The 20699-nt window shown below is 44.1% G+C and overlaps 1 protein-coding gene across 1 annotated transcript in view; it reads left to right on the top strand.

Moving 5' to 3' along the window:
• Positions 1-19000, top strand: part of rims4 (regulating synaptic membrane exocytosis 4) — a 30216-nt gene extending 11216 nt beyond the window's left edge. The window contains exons 2-6 of the mRNA XM_070849590.1: positions 9398-9542; positions 11722-11834; positions 13407-13508; positions 14883-15022; positions 18782-19000. Of these exons, the coding sequence (XP_070705691.1) occupies positions 9398-9542; positions 11722-11834; positions 13407-13508; positions 14883-15022; positions 18782-19000 (719 nt within the window). The remainder of the gene's footprint in view (positions 1-9397; positions 9543-11721; positions 11835-13406; positions 13509-14882; positions 15023-18781) is intronic.
• The last annotated feature ends 1699 nt before the right edge of the window (positions 19001-20699 follow it).

Here is a 20699-nt window from a genome sequence, read left to right as displayed (position 1 = left end):
ACAGTGCTGTTAGCATGATTGTTAGCATGACTGAGCGTGGCTGTTAGCGTGACAGTTAGCATGACTGTTAGCATGACTGAGCGTGGCTGTTAGTGTGACTCTTAGCATGACTGTTAGCATGACTGAGCGTGGCTGTTAGCGTGACTGTTAGCATGACTGTTAGCGTGGTTGAAAGTGTGGCAGTTAGCGTGAATATGCGCATGACTGTTAGCATGACTGAGTGTGGCTGTGAGTGTGACTCTTAGCATGACAGTTAGCATGACTGAGCGTGGCTGTTAGCGTGGCTGTTAGTGTGGCTGTCAGTGTGACTGTTAGCGTGACTGTTAGCTTGACTTTAAACTCGACTGTCACTGTGGCCATTAGCGTGATCAGAATCAAGTACACCATGTCATAAAACATGTAATAAAACATGATAACACACATAAGAGGAAACAAAAACAAACAAAACAAAATGTTGGATGACATAATATATAGTATTTTTATTACCTTGTGAGAAAAAGTCACAGAAAATGAAAATATACTTAGATATACATATACTGACAAATGCATACACTAAAACATATAGGCCTACATACACACATACAGTGTGTGTGTGTGTGTTTAAACCACAGCAGGTCAAACTCAGTGCAGTGGGTCTAAAGGTCGGTAATGAACCAATGATGAATGAATATTTTTATGGCAGAAATGTAAAATCGATACCAAGGTTTAACTGGTGAGAGTATTAGCAGCCACAGACCGGATCAATAACGCTCCCACAGGTCGCCACGACGCTCCATTTACCCCGAGGGGACGTGGTGAAACACACCCACTTCCGCCCCGGCGGTCTGGTACGTGCACACAGCGTGCTCAGCAAAACCTCCATTTGGAGAAAGGCTGAAAAATGCTGATCCACCAGTGGAGTGATTATCTGGGACTCTTCTGTCGTCGAGAGCCAAGAGGCTTCAGACGGCTGCTTCTTCTTCTTCATCTGCATGTGCAGAGGCTGGAGCACCTCCACGGGAAAGTCATCTCTCAAATAAATGCTGCCCTCCCAGGATGCTCGTCCTCCTCCATCTCTCCCTGATGAGATTTCCTCTCTTGCTGTAATGAATGGGCCGACGGTGGCGGAGTAATTTCACTCACCGGATACTTGATGTATCTATACTTACATCTATCTTATTCAGCAGAGCGTCTGTTTGCACCAAATAAATCCCTTATGAAAAATATACTCTGACAATTAAGATAAGACAGACTGTATTAAAATAGAGAATTGTTTATGTTAATTTAGACGCAACACTAAAAACGAACTAACTAAATATGAAGAGAAGAGAGCAGCATGTTAGCCACCACTGAAGAATGAACAGATCAATCAAATGGACGCCCTCGTGCCGATATTTCATAATATATTAAGCTCTGACCAACATGGAGGCCACAATGAGGACAATAAGCAGAAACACCAGTGGAGGCTCTGGGGAAATCTTTCTGTTCTATCAGATCTCCGTCGTTCAGAAAGTAAAACCTGAAACAGTTCAGATCTCTTCTGGAGGTTCACAGATCTTTAGTTTCTGTTTCTACATCCACTGTTGTTCTGGATCAACATGTTCTCTGTCTTTCTTTAGTCTCCTCTGATGAACAACATGTCTGATTCCTGGATTTTCTCCATGTTTCTCCCAGTCTGAAGTCTTTTCTCACTCATTCTGCTTCGGTGACTTCTGGGACCTTTTAGCTGAGGTTGGACACATTTTAGGGACATGAAGAAGAAGAAGATCCTCCAAGAAATGACGTCACCAGAAGAAGAAGCAGCAGCAAGGACGCAGACGCAGCGTTTAGATCACTGAGTGCAAAGACTTTGACAAGACTTTGGTGACTTTAAAGGGTTAAAGTGAGAAACATCACTCGTGTGATTCAAACAGGATCAAAACTTTGTTTGTCTCTCTGACGACCAGACAGATTCTTTCTGAAATAAGGTCCTGTGAGGCTCCACTGTGTGCACTCAGCACTCAGTGTAATACTCTGAATCAGTCTTTTGGTGTCTATTTCTGCTCCCAGAGTGAAGCGTGGGTGAAATGAGGCCGAGCTAAAACGTATCATGTCGTTTTATCTTCTTCGACTGTCTCCGTTAGCTTCAGAGTGGAGGTTCGGCTGGGTCGGCGAGGGGACACGTCACAAGCTCTGAACGCCACACGGGAGGCAGACGGAGCCTCAGATGTGTGTGAATGGGTTTGAAACTTTTTTGAAAGTGTTTCATAAAGGAAAAGGCGTCCTGAAGAGAGAGCAGGAGACTGAATGTAGTCTGACTGAGGGTTCGGACTGCCCTCACTCCACCTGCGTCATCCCCCCCACAGTGACAGCGTTTGGAGGTTTAGATAAAATACTGCACCACATGTGGGCTGAACCTGTATGTCATGTAGACAGGAATTACACACTCTGCTGTTAAGAAGATAGACCTGTAAGATCCTTATGGTTTAACCATAAACAGCTGTTATATCGCTCTTTTAAAACACACCAGACTCCATTCACAAAAACAGTGATTTTATCTTGCACAACACAGTTATTACTAACTGCCACATTGATCAGGTTAGTTTGTTTGTTTTATTGTGTGTTACACAAATATGATGTTGGATCTGAACTGACTCTTAAAACAACAAAAGTAACACAATTACACAAATAAACTAACAATTGAGGCAGCAGTGAACATTTGTAAAATCCCTGTTTTAGTGAATGTAGCCTGGTGTGTTTGCAGAGAGCGATATAACGACTGTTTGTGGTTAAACCAAAAGGATCTTCCAGGGGTTAACTGCTCTATCTTCCTGGTCTGTGCTAAAAGTCTGGTTGCAGAGTTTCTCAGCATCCTGCTTTGATAAGATCGGCCTTACTCTGGCACCATGTTTTTAGAAAAGGTGATTTAATGTGTTAAATCTCATGTGTGTGTGAGTGTCAGTTTGAGTGCCTCTCTGTCCTCTGTGGGTCTAAAAAAAGAGTAAAAGTAGAATCCCACTCGACTCTGAAATAGCCGTCTGTGTTCATGGCGAACGTGGCTCCTCACGGCGTGCGTGACAGAGCGCCCGCTGTGACGGAGCAGCAACAGCGTCTGAAGTGACGCACAGAAGTTGTGATGCAGCGATCAGAGAGCCGGGACTCATTAGTTTGTCTCCCAGCAGAGACGCGTTAATGAAAGCAGAGCAGCAGCGAAAATAGCTGCTCCCCATTCAGCCGAGTTTATCTGGACCACACACCAACTGAGAGACAGACGGGGGAGAGAGGGAGTGAGAGAGACAGTTCAGATTCAAACTAAGCCTTTATAACACACAAGTCACACAATAATAGACCACAAACAGCTGTCATAGCGCTCCTTTGAAAGCCACCAGACTCCATTGAGAAAAACGTTTATTTTTACCTCAGCAGATACATGAGTTGTTGGTCTACTGCTGCTTTGATCAGTTAGTTTGTTTGTGTTAACATGCAATTTGGGTGTTTTAAAGACTTAGTTTAGATCCAATGTAACAAGTTAAATCACCAAAGTCACAGTCAACGCGACCAGCAGCTCCTGTGTTCTGTGAGCTAAAATCCCTGTTTTAGTGAATGTAGTCTGGTGTGTGTGCTGTTTGTGGTTAAACCAAAAGGATCTTCCAGGTCTCTCTCTGTAGGGATCCTTTCCATGATGCTGTCACACACTTAGAATAACACTCTGAGCCTGTCAGTGGATCAAACAAGCTCTTTTAGTGGACCTACTGTGATCAGGTGCAGTTGTCCCAAAGGATCACGTTGCAGCCATTGCAGCCCGTTTGGTGGCTGCTGGCTGAGGTGATCTACTGGACCAGTTCCAACACTTTTACTACCTACCAGTCACTCACACACCAGGATGTGGACACAGAGGACCCAGGGGGAGAAACAGAGGAGTTCTCCTCTAAAGACCTGCATTTATGGAATTGTTTTTGAACTTCAGGTTAAAAGACTTAAAAGTGCTTTTTGCTTCAGATCGAAATCATTCAACACGAGGACCAAACTAATCATCTTAACACGAGTAAAATAGGCGTCTCTCTTGAATCATGATGAAACATATGTATGAACATATGTGTGGTCAAAAGAAAAAAATAGCCATCAGACCTTTAAACGTGTTTTCTCTGCCTGTGTGCAGCCTTTTCTTTAGTCTAATACGGTGAATTTAAAGCCCCTGTGTGTAGTTTCTGTGTAATTATAACATCTTTTAGATTATTCTGGTGATATTTAGCGACCGTCCCTCTGGGAGCTGGTTCGGTCTACGTGTTCGTGGCGAGCAGCGACAGGTAGTGACCCTGAAACACAAATGTTTACGGGCGGACAGAGACAGATGTTCGGACAGCCAGCATCTGCTTGGAAAGTCGGGCCGCGACTCTTCCTCCCGCTGTGAGCAGCTGCTGTTGTTTATTTGTTTCCAGATGTTTGGGATCTTAAGTCCAGTCCCATTAAATCTGCGTCCACTCGGTCAATCTGATTTACTCCCTTTCTCTGGTCCTGTCAGCGTCCTACACCTCATCATCACGTCTGACTACTGCTGTGAAAATAGTAACAATAATAATAACTTTTATTTTGTATAGCACCTTTAATAGTGTGGCATTAAAAACAAAACACATTAGAAAAAAAAACTAAAAAAAACAAACTTTTATTTAAAGATCCAACAAAAGACGAATAAATAAAAGTAATAAAATTACTTAACGCCTGCCTGAATAAAAAGGCTGATCTGATGTAACTGGCAAAGCTGTTTTAACTAAGGAAGCCCCAGTTAAATTACTATTTTTGTCAATGGAGTCTGGTGTCTTTGCTAACTAACCCAACCCAAGATTTATCCTTTAAGAGAGGAATTACCTTCAAAAACGCTGTTCCTGAAACAAAGTGAAACATCCCTGTTTAATTTCAGACACATACTTTGATCAGGTGCAGCTATCCCAAAGGATTATGTTGCAGTCATCACTTGTTTTTGCCACTGACAGTCTGTAAGATCCTTTTTGTTTGACAAACAGCCGTTTTATGGCTCTATTCAGACACACCAGACTCCATTAAAAAAAACAGTAATTTCATCTCACAAAGCACAGGAGTAGCTGGTCTATTGTTGCCTTGTGAGTGAGTTTTGCTTGTGTTATTGTGTCTTATATAAAGGTTGTGTTGTATCCAAACTAATCCTTTAAAACACCAAAGTCACTCAATAACACAAACAAACTAACCGATCAAGGCAGCGGTAGACCAACAGCTCCTGTGTTCTGCAAGGTAAAAATGACTGTTTTTGTCAATGGAGTCTGGTGGCTTTGCCAACTAACCCAGGGCCCAGGTTTAAAGAGTTATCCTTTAAGAGACATCACCAGAAAGGCCGAGATGTCCTCCTGACAGGTCAGCGGGACTCAGATAGATCACATGACTGGTGTTTGGTGTCCCCCACAGAGGACAAACATGAGCTGCTGGAGGATAAAAGAGCACATTTCAGCTTTTCCTTCACTCAGGACGTCTTGTGAAACACGTTAAAACAGAATCAGAGAACTGCTCCGTCCACATGGTCATAATATCTGGGTGAGCGTGTGGCGCTGACCCTCTGTGTTTAGCGGTCAGAGGAACATGGCGTGTATGAGCCCTGGCGTGGTGATTGAAGGGGACGTTTAAGGACGTGAGGCGTGTCATTCTGTTTGTCTCCCATAATGAGCTTCTTGATGCTGCGGGCGCCATCTCAGCTGTTTACCGGCTTCACTCAAGTCCAAAACAAAAAACAAGAAACATGTTGGTGTGTTTCAGGGGCCTTTGGGGTTTTCTGATCAGTCACAGGGTTTTAAAGAACTCAGATTGTTGTCTCTGCACACTCACCAGACTACATTCACAAAAACACTGATTTTTAGCTGACAGAACACAGGAGGTGCTGGTCTAGTTTGCTGTGACTTTGGTGTTTTAGCTTAATAATTTGGATCCAAGGTAACTCTTTAAAACACCAAAGTCACTCAATAACCCAGACAAGCTAACTGATGGAGGCAGCAGTAGACCAGCACCTCCTGTGCTGTGCAGAAGCAAAATTACTGTTTTTGTCTATGGAGTCTGGTGGCAGTGAACTGAGCGATAGACAGCTGTTTTTGGTTAAACAAAAACTCCACCAGACTCCATTGAGAAAACCAGTAATTTTGTGTTGTAGAACACAGGCGTTGCTGGTCTACTGCTGCCTTGATTGGTTAGCATGTGTTTGTTAGTTTGTGTTGTGAAACTAATCCTTTAAAACACTGTTCTTGACTGTTCTTACCACAACAGAGCACGCCGGGCCGTCGGACTGAGAGTAAAGCAGATTTTGTTGCTTGTAAATCCAGAGCCAGGGTAAGATTAGGATTAGGAAGTGTGTTTTACAACCACAGATGTGTTTATGTGGCTGGGCAGGTTGCTCACGAGCATTTTAAGTGCATCCTGACCCTTTTTTTTGTTGCTAGTCCTCTCACGAGTTTTACGCAGTAGAGCTGATGGTGAATCAGTCTGAGTGACAGCGTAGGGTCAGTCTGTCAGGTGTGTACTACAGATGACCTCTGTAGGTGGGATGAGGCTCTGGCCCATATTTGGCTGCCTGGTTTGGCTCCGTTTCAGTCACCAGCTTTGAGTCAGTGTTGGTCCCTGGAAATGTGATGCATCATTTATTACAAGTCTGTCAATTCAGGCCTCTGCTGGGCTAACCAAGGCTACCAGAGTCCAGCTGAAATTAAACAGGGATGTTTCACTTTGTTTACATGAACAACCTTGTTTTAGATGGTAGTTCCTCTCTTAAAGGATAACTTTTTAAACCTGGGCCCTGGGTTAGTTAGCAGAGCCCCCAGACTCCATTAACAAAAACAGTAATTTTACACAGGAGCTGCTGGTCTGCTGCTGCCTCTATCAGTTAGTTAGTTTGTGTTATTGTGTGACTTTGGTGTGTTAAAGGGTTAGTTCAGATGCAACACAATATTTGTTTAACACACGATAACACGAACAAACTCACTGATGAAGGCAGCAGTAGACCAGCAGCTCCTGTGTTCAGTGAGGTAAAATTAGTGATTTTGTCAATGGAGTCTGGTTTCTTTGAAGAGAGAGTCACTCAGAGAGAGACACAGAGGGAGAGTTCAGATTCCAACTAACCGTTTACAGTCACACGATAACACAGACTAACTAACTAACTAACTAACTGATTGAGCGGTCCTGTCCTACTAATAACAGCAACAAGCTCTCCCTGAGACAATCATTACAGAACCAGGTTAAGCTTTGGGCCCATAAACACAATCTCTGCTCACACTGATAATATGAAAAGTTCATTGTACAACTGCACAGCAATTAAGCACAAATGAAATAACAGTAACAATTAGTGTGCTTCATGTGGCGAACAGACAGCTGCTCCAATTCCAAACTAACTAAAAACAGGAGCCCATCATGTGGGATTTTCCACTTTCCGAACATGACTTCAGAAACGGATGCATTAGCAGTCGCAGTGTGAGCTCCTACACAGGGAGAACACTGGACGTCCAACTGTGTGCGGTAAAAAATCACCCAAGAGACGTCAGTAATGAGCTTCTCCGTGTTTGCAACTCAGACAAGGCCACACCAGAAGAACCCCTCCGACATGAGGCCGTGTAGCGAAGCTCAACGTCCTCCAGACATGTTCAACAACTGAGAACAGCTGATTGTCCAAAGAGAGTGAAGCCTTTAGCCTTCGGACGCTGGCGGCTCTGTTTCTCAGCTCTATCCAAAGACTGGAGGAACTTCTTTGCTGCCACAAACTCATCGTAACTTTTGTGATGACGGATCTTTAGATGGTTAATTAAGTTAGTTGTGGCTCCTCCTGCATCACCAACGCCGAGTATCGACGTCTGATTGTGACACTTTAAGAAACTTCCACACAGCCGACAGTTTGGCTTCTCCCGCTATCGAGCTGGAGATGTGACATCGATGTCATGTGTTTAATCAAGGAAGCAGCAGCCTATTCTATTGATTTTATTACATTGGCGTGTTGATAGGTAATTTTAAAGCCAATATTGGCCGATAACAACATGTCTGCTTTAACTCCTCTGTGTGTCAGGAAACAGAGGAAACGAAGGCGAAGGGAGAAGGTTAAACTAGTAAATAAATAAAATTAAAGGTAAAATCCATCTCACCAGAAGCTGAAGCTCTAATTGACGGCCGTGTCGCCCTTCACGCCGCCAGCGGCGTGGATGTACGGCGACGCGTCTCGTCGGCCGTCAGGAGGCGACTGTGGAGGCAGAAGCTCCAACCCAAATGTGCCGGCAGCCCGTCCCACAAGACGACAGAAATAGACCCGTTCTAGGTCGCTCTGTAATAACGGACTTCATGACACTGCGAGTGTGTGTGTGTGTGTGTGTGTGTGTGTGTGTGCGCACGTGTGTGTGTGTGTGCGCACGTGTGTGTGTGTCCATACGTGTGCGTGTCCATGTGTGTGTGTGTGTCACTATTAAAGGAAAACAACTTTCCCGTCTTAAAAACAAGGTCAAAAACCTCCTGCTGGAGTGCTTCATTATAAACTCTACCTCCATCCACACACACACACACACACACACACACACACATACACACATACACACACTCACTCACTCACACACACACACACTGTGCATCGATCTTGTGCTCTATTTTCCAACAAGATGTATGTGAGGAGGAATCGAGGCTTTTGTCCTTGGACTTGTTAAAAGTGATTTCTCATTTCTGACACACACTCACGCTCACTCTCACTCACACTCACACACACACACACACACACACACACGTACACACAGACACACACACACTCATGCAGGGACACAGCCACAATTCTATAAATTCCCTTCGATAAAATCTTTATCAATAAAAATAAAATCTTTAAACAAATAAAACTTATTGTTGTGATGAATCCAACAGGATGGAAATATTTCTGTGACTTCCTGTTTTACTTTGAAGGACGCTGGACTCCATCACTCTCAGATGTTTGGCCCGGCCCCCCCTTGTCTGTCCCGCCCCCTGATGTTTGGCTCCGCCCCTTGGCCTGCCTGCATCACGCCAGACAACTACAACTCCCATGATCCCACGCTGCCTCGTGACATCATCAGACCTTAAAGAGCACAAATCACTTAATGAGCGTTGAAATAAGGGCAGAAAATTCGGCCTGATCTGCGGTGAACTTTGACCTCACAGGCCACACGGAGCTGCTCTCATGCTCTTTTCTCACGGGACACAGATTTATGCTGAAAAGACAGTGAAAAGTAGATTTAGTGTGAAATGGGACCTTTGTGTGAAACCAACATAGAAACAAACAAACAGAATTAAAGTCGACTGTTTCCTCTCAGAAGTATTGATTTATGTGTGTGTGTGTGTGTGTGTGTGTGTGTGTGTGTGTGTGTGTGTGTGTGTGTGTGTGTGTGTGTGTGTGTGTGTGTGTGTGTGTGTCTCTCTCTCCCTGCAGTGGACACCGAAGGCAGGAAGTTGAAGGGGGGCATCCAGAGGAGCACAGAGACCGGTCTGGCCGTGGAGATGCCCAGTCGGACCGTCCGCCAGGCCAGCCATGAGTCCATCGAGGACAGCATGAACAGCTACGGCTCCGAGGGCAAGTGAGTACCTGGTTCTGGTCCTGGTTCTGGTTCTGGTCCTGGTCCTGGTTCTGGGCAAGGACCTGCTCTCTAAACGCTGCGTCTGTGCCCTCGCTGCTGCTGTTTCTTCTTCTGGTGACGTAATTTCTTGGAGGACCTTCTTCTTCTTCATGTCCCTAAAATGTGTCCAACCTCAGCTAGAAGGTTCCAGAAGTCACTAAAGCGGCTCTGCTAGTTTTTCCCTCCCCAACGTGCAGCCGGACTCTGGAGCGTTATTTATTCTCTATCTCATATTCCTCGTATGTCCAAGCTCCTAAAAGCTGAATAATATCAGCATGTCTGATATAACGAGGCAACAAATAATCTGAAAAACAAACCGAAGGGTTCTTAGTTTACATCGAGCGTCATATTCCTGTGAAACTGCAGCGTAATCCCCAGATGGGCCGAACACACGCAGATATTATAATCTAAAGCTCTGGATTTTATCACCCAGTAATACCCGCTTGGCTAATGTGGCCTGACATGTCAGCACACACACACACACACACACACACACACACAGAAAAAGGATTTCACCTCATTATAATTTCTCTGATTTATTAATTCCATGTATGTTGATTTACATTTTGCAGATTAATGTTTCAAACAAACGTGGAAACACGAAAACACAACAGCATCAACAAAAACTAAACTGTAACAGAGACTTCGGAGTATAAATGAGCGTTAAATATTAAAAACGACCTGCAGTAATTCTCAGTTTGCCAACGCCGGCATAAATGTCTCATCTCAGCTAAGTGATTTTGTGTGTTAATCACTTCGGCCTCGTAAATTATCTTGTTGAGGACTGTTGTGCTTGGCTGAAGTTGATGTGAAACGTCGGCATGAGTGACTTTGTTGGAACAATCCAGTAAATATTTAAAGACTTTTTTTCCTTCATTTAACTATGAAGACAAAGCTTGAGGTCACAGGAGGATTATAAAATAATACCGTCAATAAAATGTATTCAAAACATGGATTTAATTACAAAATATGTACTTTAACATTTGTGTTTAGCTGGACAGGAAATAGAAAATATTCAACAGCTTGTATTAGTGTATCTGAAATATCTAGAATACATTATTTATTATTCAATGCGTCATTTTATTCTCAAATAATAATGCCCAGGTTATAATTACCTCTGATGGTATAATGCACTTTTCTGTCACACATCAGTTTTAGAATTACTGTATTCATATCACTGTTTTGCATTTTATATTGACACGTTTGTTGAGCAGCCAGACTCCATTGACAAAAACATTAATTTTACCTCGCAGAACACGAGAGTTTCTGGTCTACTGTTGCCTCAACTGCTGAGTTTGTTTGTGTTATTGTGTGATAAAGGGTCACTTCAAATCCAACACAGTATTTGTGTAACACACAATAACACAAACAAACTACCTTATGGAGGCAGCAGCAGACCAGCAGCTCCTGTGTCCTGTGAGCTAAAATCCCTGTTTTAGTGAATGTAGTCTGGTGTGTGTGCTGTTTGTGGTTAAACCAAAAGGATCTTCCAGGTCTCTCTCTGTAGGGATCCTTTCCATGATGCTGTCACACACTCTTTTTTTATTAGCAGTCATTTAGACACTTAAAAAATGTACAAATAGGACTCAGGTTTAAAAATACTGTAATTCTCCTTTAAAGATGGACTGAATTTACTGTGGTCCAATAAAACTACAGGCAGACTTACAGCGGCGTGACACATTTAATCAGCCAAAGTAAATGGAAACACGTGTGTGGGCGGAGCACGGCTGGTCACATGACAACAGACATGATGTCACCTTTTACACACGTCTGACACCTGAATCCTGGTCCAGACACACACTGAACATCACAGATTGATGATACACATCAGCACATGTCGGGGTGGATTTGTCCTTCCGTGCACACACACACACACACACACACACACACACACACACACACACACACACACACACACACACACACACACACAGTTGTAGTGTACCTGGCACTCTGCCACCAAAGCACTCTGAGCTGATTCTTTTGCATACAAACACACACTCACACACACACACACACAGCGAATAAGGACACTAGGGGTCAAACTCTAAATCCAACCATCTGAATTCAGTTTCAGGAGCTAATTTGAATTTTGTGGGTTTAACTCTCGCGTCCTGTTTCCCCGTCTGTCTCTCTGCAGTCTGAACTACAGCGGCATGTGTTTGGCATCGGACGCACAGTTCAGCGACTTCCTGGATGGGATGGGACCCGCCCAGTTTGTTGGGCGACAGACGCTGGCGACAACATCCATGGGTGAGCGAGGACACGATCTTACTTTGACGCTCTTATTTTGACGCTCTTACTTTGAAGCTGTTATTTTGACGCTCTTACTTTGACGCTTTTATTTTGACGCTCTTACTTTGTCACAAAGCCGTTTCCTCTGAGAGCCGTCAGCCATTTCCTTTACAGTCGCGCCTCCATCAGATTGTTTTTTTTATGCCAACGAAGACGAATAAATTATCTCTCTACAAGTCAAAAAGAAAAAAAATTATAGAAATTTGTGGGTTACTTTTAAAAGATTAGGTCTGTTTCCAATCACCATTGGAGAGAAGCAGCGACAGGCAAACCTTCATCGTCATGGTTACAACACGTGATTAACAGTTGCAGTTTGGTTAGGTTTAAGCAACAAAGGTTAGGTTTAGTTAGTTAGTTTGTTTATATGCAAAAACTTTCCCAGGTGGTTATTTTGAGACACTAATTAGTAAATATGCATTTTAAAAAGACAGACAGAAACTGTGGCCACGCTTAAAAAAACACCCCATCAGCGTTCATAGGAACGAATGGGACCTGCTCATGACCAGAGCGGGTCACTTATTTTAATCTCTCTAAATAATCAAATGTTCTGGTTTTATATTTTGTAAAACGTCCCTGAAAGAAAAGTGAGAAAAGAGAGAAAACAGCTTATGTGGTGATGAAACTGAACCAAAGCTGAAATCATTTGGCGTTGGCAGAAAAAGTGCCTCATAAATCAGCTGCAGAGTTTTTCCTCCTCCTCCTCCTCCTCCTCCTCCTCCTCCTCGTCCTCTGCGCTCCCTCGTTTCCAGGCTGCATGTGGTGGATGTCCTGTCCTCCGCAGCGATGATCTACTGTAAGTGGGTCAGTTTGCTCTCTGGCAGCCAGACTGTGTCCTTGGCCCGGCAACAGTGACACCGACTGGACCGACTCCACTCCAAAGCTGCTGTCCAGTCCAGCATTACGTAACGTCAGAGGACTCAGAATAACTTGGCCGTCATCTGCTCGCCGGCACTTTCAAAGCTCTGCGATTGTCATTTTGGGGACGTTCAGCTGAAACTGTTCTCCAGAGAAAGTTTCATTTCCCAGATCAAAAAAAGGCACAAAAGTTTAAACCAGCTGAAGACGGATCTTCATCTCCAGATGATACACCAACAGTTACCGACATACGACTCACAGAGACAGAAACTTCTTTTAAAACACCTTAAGACCAGTTTTTACTGCCTCACTTTTACCTGATGTTGTCTTTTTTACTGTCGTTCACTTTTATTCTCTGTTGTTTTAATTACTGCTCTTATTCTTTTATTTGTTTGTGTTTATATTTGCATTTTTAAGTCTTAATGTCTTTTATCTCTTCTCCTGCCCTCTCTCTACTGTCTTTATCCTCTTGTTTTAAATTCATCCTAATCCGTCCTTTTGTTCGGCTCTCTGTTATTTTGCTCCCTGAGGTTTCTGTTTCTCTTTGTAAACTTTAAATAAAGTTATTATTATTGTATTATTATAATTAAAGACTGACTGTGTGTAAAAAGCCACAGTGACACGTCGTCCGGTTTGAGGACACGCGTTCATCCCTGTGTGTTTCCACCCGTCCAGGTGACGTAGAGATCGGTCTGATGGAGAGAAACGGCGGTCTGGAGGTGGAGGTCGTCCAGGCCAGAGGACTCACCATGAAACCGGGTTCAAAGGGACCTCCAGGTGAGTCGGCACCACTCTGGTCTGATCAAAAGAAGCAAGCAAGTATTTTGTGTTAAAGAATAACTCCAGTATTTTTATTTTAGGACCCCTGGGTCCTCTCTGTTCACATCCTGGTGTCTGAATGACTGGTAGGCACTAAAAGTGTTGGAATGGGTCCAGTAGATCACCTCAGCCAGCAGCCACCAAACGGGCTGTAAAGGGATCCTTTCCATGATGCTGTCACACACTTAGAATAACACTCTGAGCCTGTCAGTGGATCAAACAAGCTCTTTTAGTGGACCTACTGTGATCAGGTGCAGTTGTTCCAAAGGATCACGTTGCAGCCATTGCAGCCCGTTTGGTGGCTGCTGGCTGAGGTGATCTACTGGACCAGTTCCAACACTTTATTAGTAGTTTATTAGACACGAAATGTATAAACAAAAAGTGCCCAGGTTTAATAATACTGGAATTATCCTTTACACCTAACCTAAACACAGTTATGGAGCTTGAAGATATAAAAGATGCAGGAGTGAAGAGGAGGAAACAGTGTTGAGGGAGTTAACTCTGAGCTCAGGGAGGAGAGCCGCTAAATAAGTAACATCTACATTTGCTTGTGCTGATGCTGCAGTGAAACATGCAGCGTGTTGCTCTGACAATGCAGATGCAGCTCTGTCGTGTCTGTGTGGTGAAAAATAAAACATAATATGTGGATGGTCACATTCTGGGAGCTATAGTGTCATCAGAAGTAAAATGACTGTTTTTTTGAATGGAGTTTGGTGAGTTTGCAGAAAGCGATATAACAAAAACAAAAAGAATCTTACAGGTGTTTCACTGTTGGGATCCTTTCGATAATGTTGTCATTTAGACACCAACACATGTAAAAAATAGGGCCCAAGTTTAAAGTAAAGTAACTTTTATGTCATGGAGGTTTTTATATTCTTTAAGCACAGGAACAGGACTGGCATGATGTCAACATGACTGTGCTGCTGATTAATTTTTCATTTCGTAGCAAGTCCGATTGTGTAACAAGTGATTGTAGTTCCCCTCTGCGGTTGCATAATAGTAAAGCATTGATCCTAATTGCATAATAACAAAAACAGCGTCACCAAATATGGAAAAACAACAAAACGTATCAGGGAAAAACCATGAGAGAAATAAAAGAGAAGCAAAGCACATGAAACTAATATAAAAGAAAACCATGCAGACAGAGATGAAATCTTTAATCCTGTCAGCTAATGTACAGTGTGTGTGTGTGTGTGTGTGTGAGCTCCAGCCTCTAATATTGTTTCGGCTTGTGTTACCGAGTAGTAAAGCTCCAGCTGCACAGTTTCTTTGTATTAAGGGTTCAGTTCTGGTTCCTGTTTTAACTCCTCCGTCGGTCTGCTGTGGTTTCAGCGGCCTACATCAAAGTTTACCTCCTGGAGAACGGCGTCTGTGTGGCCAAGAAGAAGACCAAGTCGGTGAGGAAGTCTCTGGATCCTCTCTACAACCAGGTCCTGGTCTTCTCTGAAAGCCCACAGGGGAAAGTGGTGCAGGTGAGACGTTATGAAACAACAATAATGTCACAGATGTCACAAACGGTGCCTTAAAAAAGTTTTAAAAAGCTGAGTTTAACTCGCTGATACATGTGGACGCCCTGTTGTATTTATATTTCTTTTTCCTTCCTCGTGGTTAAAAGGTGCCGACACACACACACACACACTAAATCAGTGTTTGAAGCTGCTGTGTGTCCTCAGTAATCAGCAGGTGGAAGCCGTGGTGCGTTCAGGGGCCTGCGGCTCTGCCTCCGGCTGCTCTGCTGCTCCTGTCGCTGCCGTGTAATTAGCCACTAAACGCCTCCCTCTTAATTATCCGCTGCCTGCGTCGCTGTCCTCCGAGTTTCATCAAACTCATTCACACTGGCTAATGAAAACCGCTGAAATCAGCAGCGCTTTGCAATTTGTCACTTCCTGATTTAGCAAAGCGAAGCTGTCGCTGAAGTCCAATCCATTCACAGCCCTTCCTCAGCTGATTCCATGACTGACTCCGTCTTAACAAGCTTTACTGAACGTGTCGCAGACATTATGTGCAATTAGAGAGAAATCTCAGCTCATTCAGATGCAGGTTTCTACGTGACTTGAATGGTGCCGTCAGTGCACCACAACCACAACAGCACACATGAAGTCAGAGAGCACAGCTGAAATCGGCTGCTTTCTGTTTCTGTTCTTCTCGTGCAGACAGGACTTTACTTCATCACACTTAAATAAATCTGCTGCAGGGGAAGATCGTGTGTTTGGTGCGAAACCAGTTGATCAGATTTAGAGCAGATGTAAAAGCTCACATCACGCTTGTGTTTCTTTAACTGTGTATTTTGTGTGATTATTCACTTTAAATACATAAATGCGATGTGTGACTTATATGTAATATAACACATTCACTCCCGTCCCCATGGTGTCCCCCAGGGTTCTGATTGTGGGTCATTACATGATTTACATCCTCCCTGTTGGACATATAATTCAGCACCATGGCCTTAATGTTCACCGCTATGCCGATGACACACAGCTCTACATACACACCAAGGCCACTCTAACCTGGCAGACTGCACTAATGATATCAATGCTTTGATCACCTGCAGTTACCTTCTAAGACACATGTTCTCCTCATTTTTAGGTTCACTTGAATATATTTACGTGCTGTAATGTTCAAAAAATACCGTATTTTTCAGCAAACGCTATTTGCACCACGTTGTCGGTAGTCAACAGCACTATTTACACCCAGTTCTCTGTTGGAATGAAGATATTTTGTGGTCTTTTTATAAACCTAACCACGTAGTTTTGGTGCCTAAACTTGACCAAAACTGAAATATATAAGTTAACAAATACATTTATATAATTTACTGTTGGTATCACGGGATTTGAACCCTGTTTTCCTTTCCGTTATTGTTGAGGAACTAAAACATTGTATTATAATCCGACTGGGTGTAAATAGCCGAATAGGTGTTGGTGTCCTCTGATTGGTCGGTATGTCTGTCTGACATCAGTCACTCAGAGGGAGGGTTTAGGCAGCAGGTAAATTAAGTGTCTACAACAAGTCTGACTGAAAGTTAGAGTCTGTTTTTATGCAAATGGCTGCTGGTTTGAGAATTGAGGAGGCTGCAGCACAATGCAGATGTTCTGCTGAGCCTTGAGATCATATCTGGGGGGCAAATTCAGGTAAAATACAGTACCCCCCCGAGTGTGGGGGGTACGCTGGTAATACTTGTCCCTGCTAACAAGGCTTAAGGTGCCAAAACAGCCCCGAACCAGAAGTACAGCAAAGTCCAAACTCAGAGACAACACTCGCTTTTTAAAACCGTCAGAGGTAAAAACACTGACGTCACGCTGCTCCATCAGAGCGTTTGACTCCCTGACAAAGGATTTATGTCAGTTTGTTTTGGTTCACACCTATAAAGTGCTGAGAGTCTTATTTTAGTGTCTTTCATGTCCACATCTACCTTCACCCAGAGGGAACCTCAAACAAACTTAATTTGAGTCCAGGACTTCTGTTGGAAGAGCGTCCAACTGAGTTTTATTTCCTGGGACACTTTCCTTCAACTCCAGTTCATCCATCTGTTGTCTGAACCCTCTGATCCTCGCTTCAAAACAACTCACTTTTTTAGTCTAATTAAATTGTTTTTGGTGTTTCCATCGGCATCATGTGTGGAAACTGGATCTGGGACACTATTTTTACCATTTAGGCCTCGTTCTCCAGGCGTCTCACTCTCCAGGCGTCTCGCTCTCCAGGCGTCTCGCTCTCCAGGCGTCTCACTCTCCAGGCGTCTCACTCTCCGGGCGTCTCGCTCTCCTGGAGTACGTCGTGCTCGCTGAGGTCAGGACCTCGTTTGGCGAGCTGCCGGTGGTCAGACCGAATGAGAGATGGATTCACCGTCTTCGGAAATGGAAGGAATAGATTGAAGCAGCTTTGGCCTCTGTGGAAATCACTCACACACACACACACACACACACACACACACGAGCAGACGGATATTGATTATTTCGTCCACCACTTGACAAGATGTGGGAGCGTCTGAGAGCCCTGATGTTATCTGGATGTCAGGGGACAGAGGACACTCGTGTACAAACACGCCACCCGCCGTCCCTCACACACACACACACACACACACACCCACACACACACACACACACACACACACACACACACACACACACACACACACACTCTTTAATTGAACCCTCGTCCTGATCTGTGCTGCTGTGACAGAGAGACAAACTGTCAGGATCCGTCTGTCGTCACTTCAGAACAGATCTCCAAACCATCTGGATTAATGCTAATTAGCCCGCCCTCTTCACCTCATCACTTCGTTAATTAATCTGGCTGGTCCTCCATTACCCAGAATGCTTTATGTGCATGATTCAGGTGCCTCTGAAGGCACGTTTGAGCCCTAAATCCTCTCAGATAAATTAAATTCTCTTTAGTGGGCCGGAGACACTGAGGGGATCATCAAGTGCATCTACCTGTAGACAGACCTCTGTATCAGCTCAGTGTGTCAGTGTGTAGTGGAGGTCTATAGTGTGTGTGTGCTAGTTAGTCAGTGTGTCAGTGTGTAGTGGAGGTCTATAGTGTGTGTGTGTACTAGTTAGTCAGTGTGTCAGTGTGTAGTGGAGGTCTATAGTGTGTAGTGGAGGTCTATAGTGTGTGTGTACTAGTTAGTCAGTGTGTCAGTGTGTAGTGGAGGTCTATGGAGGCCGCCATGAGGACACTAAGCAGAAACACCAGTGGAGGCTCTGGGGAAATCTTTCTGTTCTATCAAATCTCCGTCGCTCAGAAAGTAGAACCTGAAACAGTTCAGATCTCTTCTGGAGGTTCACAGATCTTTAGTTCCTGTTTCTACATCCACTGTTGTTCTGGATCAACATGTTCTCTGTCTTTCTTTAGTCTCCTCTGATGAACAACATGTCTGATTCCTGGATTTCCTCCATGTTTCTCCAGTCTGAAGTCTTTTCTCACTCATTCTGCTTCAGTGACTTCTAGAACCTTCTAGCTGAGGTTGGACACATTTTAGGGACATGAAGAAGAAGAAGGTCCTCCAAGAAATGACGTCACCAGAAGAAGAAACAGCAGCGTTTAGAGCTCAGAGGGTTAATCAGAATCTGCATGTAAACAGGAATATTAGTAGAAATTTAAAATGTAAATATCGTAGTTGGAAGATTGTGTTTTTTGTAATGAGGGCCGTTCACAGTAACGTACACGATGTCCCGTCCTGACTGATGAATAGACAGTGAACACTTACAGACTTTTTCCACTCTGACCCGCAGGTGATCGTTTGGGGAAACTACGGACGGATGGACCGCAAATGCTTCATGGGTGTAGCTCGAATCCTATTGGAGGAGCTTGACCTCAGCACGATGGTGATTGGCTGGTACAAGCTCTTCCCTACCTCCTCCATGGTGGACCCGACGATGGCGCCACTCATCCGGCACTCCTCGCAGATGTCCCTGGAGAGCACCATCGGGCCCTGCTGTGAGCGATCCTAAGACTCACGCTCAAACATAACGTTTTGTTGTTGCAGCTACGTTTCCACTGCGGTCTCAACCAAACCCTAGGACACGTTTTTATACTCGCCGCCACGTGGTCAGTCAGGTGGTACCGCCTCTGGAGCCGATAGGTGTTAAGTTAATCAGGGGCACTTCGACAGGTCCAACCTTGACCTGTATGTCATCGGGAATGTACGCTTTTGATATCGTATACGATTGTTTCCTGAAACTCTTGGGAGGCGCTTTTTCTTTTGTTGTTGCAACCGACCGCCCCTCAGACTCAAGACTCAAGATTTTGCTCTCTTCAGATCTCTTTGATGAAAAAACAAAGACTAATGAGGAAACTTCAAAGGAGGGCTCGGTTGCCGACATCGATCACATCCTACTGGGACCACGATATATTGCGGGCTCGGCTTCGCTGAGTCTTCTTCACAGCCTACGTTTGATTCTCAGTCCCACGACTGCTTGTTGTCTTTCCGTGTCCTCATTAGGAGGCTGGACGGCGTGTCGTCCGTCCATCCAGGGGACGACCTGCAGCCTGTTTTGCAGCAGCGTGGGAACAGCAGGTCGTATGTGGGTGGATCTACAGAGGACTTTTAAAAAGAATTAAGCTTATTTGTTGTAACCAGCCAAGATTTCTTGGTTTCCAACACTCTGACTTGAGCTCTTTTTGGTTTTTGTGTCACTCATTTAGCCCTTCAGTGTTCAGTTCATTTAGTACTATGCTTCTGGAGGGGTATAATCTAAACCTCTGCCTGGTCCTGGCTGTCCTCCCCAGCTCGTTGGGGTTGCAGAGCCAGCTGTAAGTGGTTTAAAAGTAGAACTAGCAGGTTCCTAAAGACCATGTGCCAGTAAGACCCAAGAGCCATTGTCATAACAATCAACCACGACGCTGATTTTATTGGTTATTGTGCCGATCACGTCGATCAGCTCGTGTTGTGTTCGGTTGGAATGAGGAAATCCGCAGCCTTGTGGGGTTAAAGAGAAAGTGATCGTAGACCCCATTTCACTGGTTGTTTCTTAAATCAGTGAAATATAAGTAAGTTTTAGCCAGATTGGAAAAGTAAAGTATTATTTGTGCCAACTAGAATCATTCCTGGTGCATGACATAATACTAGATAAAGATATGTGGCGGCACAGACAAATTAAATAGTATTTTATGCATGCAGTAGTATAACTATAGATGCATGTGACTGTCATGTGATCAAAGAGTCTGATCTCACAGACATGCATGAAATGACCACGACCTCTAAACGCAGCATTAACACATCATGTGTTAAAATAACGTGCCACAACCACAGAAACACTGCACTCATGTCACGTCCCCGAGGAGGTCCAGAGCATGATGGGAGTAAATTAAACCAGGAAACAAGGCCATCAAGACGAAACAGGAATTTATTCACAAACTCAAAAATAACGAGTCTAAGAAAAGGTCATAAAACAAAAAGTGGGCACAGAGTTAAACATGACTTAACTCATTTAACTGACGTATTTATGATCTTTTCCGGAGCCTCAACATGTCGTTTTGGTGCCTAAACCAACAAACTGCCATCATCTCACAACGTTAACTGTTTGGTATTGTTACCATGACAACGACGGTCCGGCACGCCTGTTGCTGACCTGGACCGTGTGACGTCACCCGCCGTCGTTTTGAAGCTTTGAGTTTGGCTTCATGGGCGGCGCCATCTTGGCTCTTTTA

The sequence above is a fragment of the Pempheris klunzingeri genome, chromosome 2 (assembly GCF_042242105.1).
Source record: "Pempheris klunzingeri isolate RE-2024b chromosome 2, fPemKlu1.hap1, whole genome shotgun sequence".
In the NCBI taxonomy this organism is placed as follows: Eukaryota; Metazoa; Chordata; class Actinopteri; order Acropomatiformes; family Pempheridae; genus Pempheris; species Pempheris klunzingeri.
Note: the sequence above shows the minus strand (reverse complement) of the source record. Positions and strands in the feature narration are given on the sequence as shown.